The 14033-nt window shown below is 29.8% G+C and overlaps 1 protein-coding gene across 3 annotated transcripts in view; it reads left to right on the top strand.

The window, feature by feature from the left end:
• LOC122500435 (lachesin-like) overlaps nt 1-14033 on the top strand; it is an 84374-nt gene that overhangs the window by 61164 nt on the left and 9177 nt on the right. For 2 of the 3 annotated variants that reach the window (XM_043609360.1, XM_043609358.1), the window contains 3 exons: nt 1690-1845; nt 13158-13286; nt 13382-13519. In XM_043609360.1, the coding sequence (XP_043465295.1) occupies nt 1690-1845; nt 13158-13286; nt 13382-13519 (423 nt within the window). Of the gene's footprint in view, nt 1-788; nt 1471-1689; nt 1846-13157; nt 13287-13381; nt 13520-14033 lie in introns of those variants that run through there. The other variant, XM_043609359.1, reaches the window with a different exon arrangement.

Here is a 14033-nt window from a genome sequence, read left to right as displayed (position 1 = left end):
ACTAATGTGTCTTGTGAACTTGCCACTCAGAGTTTGGATAGACGAATTAACTTTATAAATCAGAAATGTAAGATCCCTTTTTCTGATATTATTGATTTTACAAAATTCGTATTTAACAACACGTATTTTTCGTTCGATGGAAAATTCTATAGACAAGTTTACGGTACACCGATGGGTTCTCCAATCTCAGCTTTTGTCTCTGATATTGTTATGGATGATCTGGAAACTGAATGTTTAAAAGAGTTAAAAGAAAAACATGATTGTGTCCCTCTGTTCTATTTTAGATATGTGGATGACACAATCTTAGCAGTTAAAAAAGAACATGTTAATTTGGTCGTTGATACTTTTAATTCTTATAATCAAAAACTACAATTCACCGTAGAAAAAGAAAAAGAATATTCTATTAAATTTCTCGATTTAAATCTTGTTAGAGATAATAATAAAATTATTACAAATTGGTATCAAAAACCGACTTCATCGGATAGACTTATCAATTATTTTTCAGATCATCCAATTCAACAAAAAAAGAATATTGTATACAATCTCGTCGACAGAGCGATTTCATTGTCCAACAAAAAATTCCATTTTGATAACTTGAAAAAAATTAAAACTATTTTGAAAAATAATAACTATCCTATCGATTTCATTGAAAATCAAATAAAAATTCGTATGAACAAAATAAAATTTTCTGATGTAAATAATAATAATAAAAATAATATTTATAGCCAAACTCCTAAAGTTGTCTACCTTTCAATGAAAAATGTTTTTTCAAGTTGTCAAATATTTTCAAAGAGTTTCATTGCACTTCTATCCCCCTTATAAATAAAAACTCTAACTCCATCGTTAGATTAGGTAAAGATTCGACGAAAAAATGGGATAGAACTAATGTTGTATACAAGTTTAATTGTAAAAACTGCCCTGCAACATATATTGGCGAGACGAAACGATCATTATTTACTCGCATAAATGAACACAAAAAAGTGAATGACAACTCTGTAGTTTATCGACACCGAACCAATTTTAATCACGATTTTGACTGGGAAAACACAAAAATCTTGGACAATGAAAAAAATTTTACAAAACGACGAATATCTGAAATGATCCATATTAAAACTAATCGTTCCACTATCAACAGAAAGGAAGACATTTTCACTCTAAACAAAACCTTCTTTCCTCTTCTCAGACGTATAGACTCTTGCCTTTAACGATACACAACAATAACATAACTTTCTGACAACCTGTGTTTATATATAAGTTCATTGCCCCTTCTCGTATCAATTTGACTTTCTTATATCGTTAAATTCTAATTTTATTTCAGTTGACACTGAGACAGTGTAATGAAATGTCTTCCTTTCTAAATTTTAACTCTATTTTTAACTATTTAATGTGGAACATGTGTTGTATTTTATTTATTTATTGTTTTTTATTTCTTGACAAGTTAAAACGTGTCTCTATGTTTTAATGAATTAGGTATGATAATATTATTGTCATTACTTTTATAAAAATAGTGCTTTAAGTCTTTATAAATATTGAAGTGTTTATTCTTTTAATAAATTCAGCCTGATGAGGTTGGCAAACCTTAGCCAACGAAACGTCGCTATACTGACAATACACATTGGATTTTATTCAATTTCCACCTTCCCATGATCATTTATTCAACAACTATATCTATTTATTATATTGTTGCAGTTCCGCCAGACATCCTGGATTATCCGACAAGTACAGATATGGTGGTAAAGGAAGGTAGCAATGTAACTTTGAGATGTGCTGCTTCTGGTTCTCCCGCTCCTAATATCATTTGGAGACGTGAGTCTGGTGACCGGATACCAGTCGGAAGCAACGAAGGTGAGATAATGGGAATTATGTGCATGGAAACTCTCTTGATAATTATTAAATTATTAACTACTACAGACAACTCTAAAAGTGGTGCGTCATAAATTTCTTACATAAAATCCTGTTCTTATTATTTATAATTACATTAAAGAATTCAGTTTATGAAACCACTAAATTGGAGGATAATTATAACTACAGGGATTAGAGGGTGAGAAGATAAATTTTTAAAAAAACCGGCTCACAATTCAAGTGAACAGAAGTCCATTGTTCTAGACTACTTGTACTGTAATTGCAAGAATTACAGTTTAAAAAGTGCAAATACCCAAGGATCACTTGAAGTGAACAGTACTCTCTGTAGAGAACAATTGAAAGACCCCCTGGAGAAATGTGTTGTTTATATAATAGGAAAATTTCTTTTTATGCCTTTAAGAACATTGAAATGAAAACAATTCCACTCTCACGTAACTGGATATGCACATGCTTTTGCCTCGTGAAGCATACGAGCTAGCATACGAGTCACATGCTGTCGACAACAACAGATATAAATACCGACATTAAATCATTAATCAATTACTTATATGAATTTAAACTAAGTTGGATATATCTTTTCCTTTTATCTAATTCAAAATACTAAAAGTTGAATATACTATAAATAAAACTTTTAACAAGTTTCACTAGTATTGTATCGAATCGCGGTAAATCGATTTGTTTTGTGTGCTTGAACGCATCCAAGACTTTTTCAATCTAAAACTTAACCGCATCCTTACTACTATCTCATCATCCATTATTTCGTTGTTGATTAATGTACTCGACAATACAACACCTACTTAATCTTTAAAGTTAAAAAGTTTCAATTTAAATACATGAAATATCTCAAATTTAAAATAAAAGTTCCCTTTGTTTCGTGGTGCCAAAATTTCCACTTTAATGGAATATGCTATAAATTCCACAAAAATTTACAAACAATTCAAACTTCTTTACGTATTACGAACAATTTTCATTTCTCTCCAAAATAAACCAATCATTTACTATTAATTTGATGTGATTATATAATTGAGTAAAATTTATCATACAATTGCACATTGTTTAATAACTTTCAACATATTTTAGTCTATGTATTAAACTTTTCTAAAAGAAAAAGCAAAAATCTGTTCTCTAAAATAACAGATTTAATTGAATATACTACAAGTGTAAATTAATTTACACTTGTAGTATATTCAATTAAATCTGTTATTTTAGAGAACAAAAATTAAAAATTTTATTAGCATTTTTTCTTTTTCTTTGAGAAAAGTTTAAGAATGTATATTAATTTATTTGTATTTAATTAGTTAAAAGCACACACGCCACTTATCCTCTTGAATTTCAAGGTTTAGTTGTCAAATTTAATGCATGTATTAAAACATGGGAGTCGTATTTTCTATAACATAAATGGTAGGGTGCAAATTAAGCTGCAACCTATCTCACCAAAGAGCTGTTGAGTTAGTGAAATGAAAATACATTCTCGGAATATCTGCTTTTAGCAAACTTTCTTGTTTATTAATAAATAAATTCCTGTAAAGCATTTAAATTATTTTTCAAATAGGATTACAGACAGGTTTCCGCTAATTTTTTATTTAATTAAAACTATTTTTGAAAATTGTATGAGAAAATAATTCTTTTATATTATTTTTGATAGAATTTAATAGATTTTACACTTATGAATATAGTACCCCAAACATTGACTCTTTGCCTACTGAAAAAACGACCGTAAATATGATCGTAAAAACAACCCTAAATATTTTTACAATTGCTTGCAAATGCATTTATTTTGTCTAATTCAAAGGAAATTCATACAAATATAATTCTCATCATTACATAGTTAATTTTGAAATTGAAATTTGCAATTTCGATTTTTACCTGCATTAGTTTTAATTAATTGTAAAAAAATCAATTTTGCTGTGGGTTTTATGGAAATTAGATACAAGACCCCAGAGGCTCTCAGCGACAATCAGAATCAGTTATAATTTTCATTACGTTACTGTCATCCGCATCTGGCGATGACAATTTTTTTCGATCCTTTATTTCACGATCAAAGTGTCAATGATAATCAATTCTTTTAATTTTCTAAAAGTTATTAAGTGCAATAGATAATAGGTAATAATTTATACTACCAATAAATGTCAAGAACGATGTCATTACAGATTATCTTACCTGTTAAGCTCCATCATGATTCGCATAACTCTATTATCACAGATGAGGATAGCATTGCATGTGGTTAAATTAAACGTTGTATGATTAACTGTCGTAATTACGTACCAAACACAGTGGATGAAATAGTCGATGGTTCTAACGATCCCTGTATGAATAATTTTCCCCATGATCGAAATTTCTAATCGTTTCTATTTAATGCATTTAATAAACCTTACGATAATAACTGAATAATTTTCTATTCAACTTTTTTAAACAATTGCTTTTTAACTGTTTGGATAAAAATAAATATTAAAAGAGAATGACCTTTTTTTCAACACTTTTTTGCAATTATTTTAATGAATATGTCTAGAGCCTTTTTTGTATAATATCTGTTATAGTTCAAATAATATCAGTGTTAACATTGCTTTATACGCAAGACATAGTGGGACAAGAAGTGTCGACAAACATTGCGAATAACCTAGAAACAGAATAATCGGTTTTGCGAATGAAAACACGCAATGTACCTGGTATTGGACATTTACATAGATTAGAGTACTTCACAAAAACTGCGACATGCTATTTGTGGCGATTAGTATCAGAAGCTCGGGACCAGAAACCTGACCACAACATTTATATTAATCTTGCATTCAACTCACCGCTATTATATTCAAAATAGAAATTAAATTTGAACATTTTTACTTTCCGAAAAGTTTGTTAATAATATAGAATAATATTTATGGAAAATATTATACAAAACTTTAGATTCTTAAACCTACGAGTCCATACTTGGAAACAATCTATATTTGCTTAAAATATTTACAAATAATATTATAAAAACTTTGAAATCTGTAACATTGTCAACATAATTATATATCAAAAATAAAACTTAAAAGCAACAACAGGGAATTATTATCAATAGTTATTTAACAAAAAATTAATTATTTTCAAATTTGGTCCTGATATACCGGGACCCAAATTTAATTTTGCCAGCCAGTGGTTACGTAGTTAAAACAGAGAGAAGTTGGTTTTAGTTGAGAATATTTCAAGAGTTCAAATTTAATGAAACCACAATTAACTGCATAAATGAATATACTATATTATCAAAGAAGACTAAAATATGAATTTTCATTTTTCATATTACAGTTTAAATATTAAAAAGAACAAAACAAAGTTTAACAAAATAAAGAAGACATATTTATTGGTTTATACACCTGTCTTCAGCCTTACATACTTGGCTATACAAGAGAAGAGGGAAACTGTAGAAAACCTCTCCTGAGTACAACCGGTTTACCGACAGTCGAGTTCTAATGGTGTGTACCGGACAATAATCGACGGTGCACATCATTATACCTCGACGTCAAACCTCCTGCTCAGATTTTCTCACGTGCCGGAAAAATACCAAGCCAAATGGGCGCGAACCAAGGGTACTTTACCCTTGGTCCTTAAACGACCGCCAAGCGAGGCATCTATCTCTGGCGAGAAAACCCATTGACGGGTGGTCCAGGCGGAATGCGAGTACTCCTAATAAAAGTCGGCTGTAGACGCAAATTAGGTTAGTATATGGGTGATTCTCCTGAAAGTGGGCAATTTCATGTCTTTGAATTATATCTTCTAAACAACTTAACATTTAAATATTAACATTGGACAAACATATTATTTAAACATCACTTATTATACCCTTTATAAAAAACGATAATTTTTTAACACAAATTTAGTGGAAAACAACATTTAACAGCTGGAAAACAGCAATTCAATAAGTCTTTACCTCTGAGTACCAAACTTTAAAGTACTATTACTTATAAAAAAAGAACTATCTTTAATTATTCAATAAATATTATGAAAGATTAACTCAAAAGCTTCAATTTTTATCGATGAAATTTTTTAATACATCAATATAGTTATTGATAATTATTAAAATATAAGTGTCTTTAAAAATCTCCATGCTGGCACGACAAAGGATAAACGTGTATAAATAAACTATAAGACGTGCACTTTTTATATAAAAATCAATTGGAAATTAAAGAAAAAACATGTCACTTTTCAAATCTCCAAGAGAAATTGGAAAATAAATTATATTTTTCATATTTTTAAGAAAAAACACTAGAAAAACACTGCGTATTTTTATTCATTCCTTTGTCGTGCGCTGTCATAACTTTAATATTTCAATATAAATATCAATAAAAAACGGATGAAAACTTACAGTTTGGTAGGACAAAAGTGTATACCTAGCCATTTTTTTATTTACTTTTGTTTAAAATATGTATTAATGGATTTCGTACAAATTTCCATTGTCGTTGAGTCCTTTGTCGTGTCAAAACATTTGCACGTGGTAGGTGCGAAACAAGTAAAAAGTGTGCCCGTGCCTAAAACTTTTTTTAAAATAGGTAATAAAGTTGAAATTTATCTAATCTTTTCATATACCCTGTCGAAAATATCTTGGACAAAGCGTGTTTAAATAGTGTTTTATAGAATGTTTATTGTGTGTCGATTATGTGTTTGTGAACACAATAAAGTGTGTCTAATCCGTGTATTTTGGAACGCTTTGAGTGTTTGGAAAACACTGAATTGTGTGTCAGAAGTGTGTTTATAGAACACACAATGTTCAGGTAAAAATACTCTTGAAACACTCTCTTCACATTCATGAAACCCTGATCTACTAATTAAACACACACTTAACATTCTCTTTACAACCTTTTTAAAGTTTTATTTTTTTATAGTAATCTGCCATTAAAAAAATATTTAAATTACAGTAAAAAAATATTCCATTCTGTTCTCGCATGTCATATATACTTGGAATGTTTATACCTGTCGACGAAAATTTGTTTCGCTATTTATCTAAATATTTACAATCACGAGGTCTCGAACGCAAGGCGCAGCTAGGAGTGGATTAGAAATCACACGCTCTACCAACTGCGCCACGGAGGCTCATGAAAGGAAGTTTAGAATTTACATATGCAACGAAGGAACTATGAAAATGTGCTATGTAACTTAAAAAAAGGATACTGTATTTGCAACAATAGTATAATTATTTTACGTATAATATACATTATATTTAACATGTTATGTTATTGAAGAATGTTAATTTTCAAAGTTAAAAGTATAAGAAAAGGCTTAAAAGTTAATTTTTAAATGAAATATTAAAGCAATAAATTTAAGCTTAATTAATGAATTTATAACAAGTGTCCTATAACACTGTGACCACTTCGGTGACCACACTGTTATGGAATACTTATAGAACGTGTTTGCTGGGATAATAATATACGAATGAAACATATACACGGAAAGAAAGTTATTGTCAAATTTTATAAAAGTATTTTACAAGTGTAGGACAACATGCGATATAGGTAAATTTTGATATCAGAAATACTTAACTTTAAAAAAACTTATAAAATTTAGTAAAGTTATATTAAAATTTGTTAGAAGTTTATGATACTTGATATAACTTTACTAAATATCATATAAGTTTTTTTAAAGTTTAATACTTCTGATATAAATATTTACCTTTGTCGCATTTTGTCCAACACTTGTAAAATATTTTTATAAAATTTGAAAATAACTTTCTTTCCGTGTTCATACTTGTTCAGATAGTGTTCTCTAAACATACTATTAACATACAACTCGAGTGATTCATTGTTTTCCAAAGCATGTGAAATCATTGTTTAGTAATACTGAACAAACATACAAATGTTTGTCAAAAGATAGTTTCAAGTATGTTCATTGTAAAATATACAATAGTTTGTGAACTTAGTGTTTTCAAAACATGGTATGAACCCTGATATGTATGTCAAGAAAATGTCTTATGACTGTTTACTCTTAATGTGAGTAACATGTTTAAATAGTGTTGAATGAATGATTTACTTACTATAAAAAGTATGTCAGAAGTGTGTTTAAAATATGTCTAATTATAGAAGTGTGTTTCAAGATACTGAGATCTGTGTTTGAGCAAAATAAAACTATTTTCAAACATCATGAAACCCACATTTGTTGGTGAAATTTTCGACAGGGTATTTTTAAATATAATTTTAAAAATGATAAAAATAAATCATTTAATTCAATTAATAATACCTATATAGAAGAAATATGAATTTCAGTGCCCCTCGATGATACGCCTCTGATGAGGTTAGTTTTTCTGTTTACTTCTCACATCTCATTTCAATTACGCGAAAAGTGCTAATTACACGAAAACTAATGTTTATTAATAAATGTAATTTAAAATAAATATAGTTGATATGGATTGTCTAACATAAAAGAATAATTAAATAAACAGAAAAAAGCAAATGTCGAAAAAGAGCGACGTGAAAAAATTCAAAATGATCCTGGTGAAATTTAAATAATTTTAATATTATTTTTAAACTTTAAATAGTTTTGTAGCGTACCTACTTCAAATATAGTTTATTTAAATACCAATGAACAGTAATTAATAAAAGAAAGTTCAATTTTTAAACATTAAAAAAAAATTTTATCAACTTAAAAGTGACCGGTTTTTGGAGAATCACCCATATAGAAAATTTCATAAGTAGAATGGTTATGCTTAATCCAAAAAGTATTTCTCGGGGACTCTTGTCGAAGTGCGTAAGGCCAATAGAGCAGGAGACGTATAAACAATAAAGAAGACATAAAGAAGACATAAGGTTAAACTATTGACGATAAATTTGTTAAAAAATTATCCTAATATTTCATTGGCGAAATACGGATTACATTTGGCAGAAGAGAAGCCCAATCTAAATTTTAAATGGTACATTTATGAAAATAAGTGCAGGAGAGGTTCCGTGATAACTTGTAACGAACTGTTTCGTAACTTACTCGGCCTAATTTGCAATGGGTAGGAAAAGTATTTTCAGAGTTTAGAGAATCGTTTGTTTGTCTTTTTCTTATCAAAGGTCTGTCTCGTTTGTTGTCAAGTCTCTTGCGTATTTCTTTCGTATCAGCGTGTGAGGAGCTGTGGTTTTCGTGAAATCAGAATTTAAATGATTTTGCGCATGATTAATTGTCAGCGTACGTCACATGGTCAGCGACCCTTTCCAGGTTTCTTTCAGGTGCCGTTCCGTGGAGATAAGAAGAAGGGTTCTTCCGAAAATTGCGAAGGAAAAACAAGGAAACGATTTTGATAGCGGGAAAGCCTTTTGGGGACAATCAGATGGTTCGACACTTACTTGCGGGTTTCCGAGAAGTCGTGACGCTGTTTTGACGAGTGTCAGAATCGAGAGTTATAGTTTAAGAATATGATTTATTAATTTTGTAGTTGTTAATTATTTCGAGTTCTGAGTTTTATTAATAAATAGTTATTGTTTATTAATTTGTGTTGTAATGTGTTTTGCGTTTATTGCGGACTGGAGAAGAGTGCCAAAAAGTAGAGAATATTGGTAGCGTATCAACGGTCGTGTTTGAAAAGTTCGTTTGGTTGTTCGTTGTTCAGTTGACCGGTTTGCATCACGACATCGTCTTGGAAGAATTTCCCGATGAGATTAATAGATTAATCTCTACGTCACAAACTAATGAATGTTTGCTATGCTTTATTTTTTTTAATTTAATTAAATAATCAATTAATTAAAAATTAATCAAATTAAATATTATTTCTTTTTTATCATTCAAAAGAAAAAAAATCAATTTGGACATTAAAGAGCAAAGTTAGAAGATTGAATAACCAAAAAGCATCGCGTTGTCATGGCATGAGAAAAATTGTTTCGTGTTAAAACGAAAACACTTCAGCAATCATTCTTTGTTCACCCGTGATCAGAGCAACACGTTCGAATTGTATTCTCTTCACTCGATAAACATACGCAAAGAATTTTATTAAGGGGTTACACCACTGTAAATGCCTCAAAAACAACGTTTTTTCAGGAATTTTTTTTGAATGGAAGGAAATGACATATAGTTATAATGTTTTAGGAAGTTATTGACTGTATATTCAAGTAAAAAATTACAAATTTTTATTAATAAATATTCCAAAATGGCGGCACAGGAACCATTTTAGTAATGCATATTTTTTCCCAGGAGCTCTACGGCAAGCAGTATAAGTAATGTAAATTTCAGTCTAGAAACAAATAAATTTTTTTTCTTAATCTACATGAGAATAGCTACAGAAATACGTAGGGGATTTTAAAAATATTGATTTTTGTGTAATTGGCAAGCATTTGAAGAAAAAACTCATTTTTCGACCAAAAAAAACGACACTTAATTGTTTATAACAATTGTGTAAATTAACTTATCAAAAAACCCCTACGTATTTCTGTTCAAAATTTAATTTTAGAAATGTAATAAAAAACCCGATTGAAAATATTGAAAATTGTTTGAGTTATACTGCTTGCAGATTTCAAAAACTGTGTTTTGAGAAAAACGCGTTAAAAGAGCAACACTACTACAGCGGGCTGTAAGAAGCATTTGTTCAATAATTTTTTTTAGTGTAAGGAAAGGAAATACAGTAACAATATTTTAAGTAGTTATTAACTTATATATACAACTTAAAAATTACAAATTTTAATTAATAAATATTCCAAAATGTCCGCACTGGAGCCATTTTTGTAATGCATGTTTTATGTAAGTTAAAATTCTTCTCCGGTAAAAAAGCTTGAAATTTCAATGAAATCGATTTCAGACATGTATAAATCCTTTTTTTCCTTATTCTAGAAGGTTCAAAAAATTTTTTAAGCTAATAAAAAAATAAAAATTTTTTTTTAATGTCTACAGTGGTGTAACCCCTTAAGCAAAATAATTGTTCTTTATTATAAATAAAAAATAAATAAAATTACGTAAAATAAAATTTATTTCTTCTAAACGCCGAAAAATACTCCACGACTTCTTCCAGGAAAAATCTCATTAGATCATTCATCACATAAAAGGAAATTCCAACGTGGGACGCCTAAATTGTTATCCAGAATTTGTATTCTTCTGAGATGTTGAAGGAATCTTCGATTTATTTTATCCTTTAAAAAAATTGATTTTTGATCCTACGGAGAGGATCGAGAAAATAGAAGAAGGAAGAAATAAGAAAGAAAGGTTAATTTCCAATCCTGCGAGAGGATCGTGAAATAAGAGAATGAAAAGGAGTTTTTCAAAAGGTTAAAGAATTTCCAATCCTGCGGAGAGGATCGAGAAAGATGAAGGAAAAAAAGAAAGGTTAATTTCCGATCCTGAGAAAGGATCGTGAAATAAAGAAAATAGGAAAAGATTATATTTCGATCCTACGGAGAAGATCGTAAAAATAAGTGAAAGAAAAGATTAGGAAAAGAGGAAGAAAAGAAAAAACCTGGGAGTTTCCTTTAAGTGAAGAATGTTTCTGAAAATGTTGACGATATTAGAGAAACTGTAATTAACCACTCCAAAAGAATTTCTCCTATTGAAGGTACTCTAGAAAAGTCAAATGTACAAACATTAGCTCGCGATTGCATGACTGAAATTCAGGATCGTTTGCCTCGTTCTCGTAACCTTATTCTTTTTGGTCTTATCGATAATTTAAACACCTTAAATAATCATTCTGAAACTAATCTTTTTGATTATGAAATCAAACAACTTTTTTCCAAATTTTTTTCTTCTGTACTATTTCAAAATTCTAATATATTTATACTTGGTATATTTACTCAGAATCAGAAACATCCACGACCTGTAAAAATTGTTTACAACTCAGTAGAAAATGCAGGTGCGCTTGACAAATCTTTCTTGGATGCGAAAAGGAACGATCTTGATCGTCCTCTTCTGCAAAACCTGCGTCTTTTCTAAGATTTGATAAAGGCACAATTGGAGGAAATACCAATTTTGAGAGGGATTTTGGAAACGTGTCAACAAGCTGGAGAAATAAACGCGCGCATCGACTTTCGTCACGGCTTATCAGTAATTGTTACGCACACTCAACGCAAGAAGGTGAAATCTAATACACAAAGTCAACAAGTTTTGTAGATTGCAATATTGGTGAGGACCCATCACATGGTTCAGATGGTCTATCATGTGTCGTGTCATCCCTTCTCACTCAGCGCAAGGTTCTTCAATAGCTGACTCACATGTGTTTTTCATTTATTATCAGAATATGAGAGGATTGAGAAGCAAACTTTCTGAATTTTGTTTATCATTACCATTTGTTGTCTTTAAAATTTTTATTTTTACTGAAACCTGGCTAAACTTATGTTTCAACTTTGCTGAACTTGGGTTTTTGAATTGACATTTTTCGTTGTGATAAGAATAGCAGTTCTAATGTGCGCTTACAGGGTGGAGAAATGTTTGTAGCCTGTGATTCTTTGCTTAACACTTCATTATTAGTAACAAAAGAACAGTCAATTGAACACATTTTTGTAAAATTTACTTATAAACTAATGTTGTACACTGAAAGAATTTTAGGCAGGCTGCTGGCTTTTCATGTACGAAATTAGAGCCCCTTGCTCAGGGCTCGCAGCTCACCTCAAAAAAGCGAGCATCTACTTTAAGTATATTTATATTACTGCCTGTGACAAAATTGAAAAAAATCTAACTTGCACCTTTTATCTAAATTAATTAAAATCGTGAATTTAATTGTCCGTACGCAGCTGTTTAATTTTGTATATTACACCTTTTATTTAGTACTTTGTACGAAATGGCTTTGTCCGTATGTTTTTCAAATGAATAAATATTCTCAAATGTTCAAACAATCTGTAACGTTTGACAAAGCTTACTAAAACTAATTTATCAAAATTCCTTAATATGGAGCACCAAAGATTAATTTAGACTTTTTGTCAAGTGCAGGAGAATTACCAGAAGACTAATTTACTTTACACTAAAAAATCGATAACACGCCAAAACTCTACTACAAAAAAAAAAAAAAAAAATGTTTTCGTATTGGTGCTATTGTGGCGTCAAACGTAAAATAACTTCACAATATAATTATTTATTATTAGATATTAATATTAAAAGTTACTTAAACTAAAAATCTTACCTTTAACAATTAAAGATTAATCTTTAAATATTTCTAACTGAAAGGAGCTTCGTAAATTATTACAAAAGAAGATTATATCAACTACTATAAATGGATATTTGATTTTAAACTTGATCCCTGTTCCAAAGCTTAAAGAGATAAGTAAGGTATAATACCGGTTCCTAGGTCGTTTTAGATACTTTAGATTTAAATCAAGCTAACTGTCCCAGTGGCTCAAGTGAAAATCCTTTAATTTACGATAATATATTTTTTACAGTAGCGCACGTCGAAGGTCCTGTATTCAACATAACGAAAGTTAATCGATTACACATGGGTCCATACCTCTGCATTGCATCTAATGGTATACCTCCTACAGTCAGCAAGCGAATAATGCTCGCTGTTCATTGTATGTATTGTATTCTATTCCACTCTGATTGAACTACATACAGTACATAAACCACTTTACAATGAATATTTTATAAACTATTAACAAATTTCCAGTTCCGCCAATGATTTGGATACAAAATCAGCTAGTTGGTGTTGAAATTGGTCAACAAATTACCCTTGAGTGTTTATCTGAAGCTTATCCTAAGTCAATCAACTACTGGATGAAGGAAAACAATGAAATTATTTCAAATGGTAAATATTACTCTTTTCTTTGGATTTTATCACTTATTTTCAGATTTGCAACCCTCTTGTGAACGAAATAAATATTAATTGACCTAAGTTCTGAAATTAATTTTACCCAAGTGTTTCTAATTATACTTGTGTACTATTATGGAATAATTTATAAAAGTAAAATTATCAGCTTATTACAGAAGATATTATTATTGTTAATAATTTCAATTACTCATATTTAAAGTTAATAACACTGCTTAATTGTTCCGTCACATAAAATTTAGACTTGAGCACCATTAGATTTTCCAACAAAGTAGACAAACGTGTTCAAATGAACAAATCCCTTATACGATTCACGTGGTAAACGAGCCGAATAATGAATCTCCCACCCATGAAAGCGACTAACTGTTGGAAGCTACGTTTCAGATATAATAAGAACTTCTGATTATGAAACTGCTAATCGCTTAGTTAATTAGGTTAACCTAGAACCGTTCACTGCTCTAAGAAATGCGTGTACTTTTTGCCTCGCTGATTT

Source organism: Leptopilina heterotoma, unplaced genomic scaffold (genome assembly GCF_015476425.1).
Source record: "Leptopilina heterotoma isolate Lh14 unplaced genomic scaffold, ASM1547642v1 Lhet_185, whole genome shotgun sequence".
NCBI classification, from domain to species: domain Eukaryota; kingdom Metazoa; phylum Arthropoda; class Insecta; order Hymenoptera; family Figitidae; genus Leptopilina; species Leptopilina heterotoma.
This window is presented reverse-complemented; position numbering and strand designations above follow the sequence as displayed.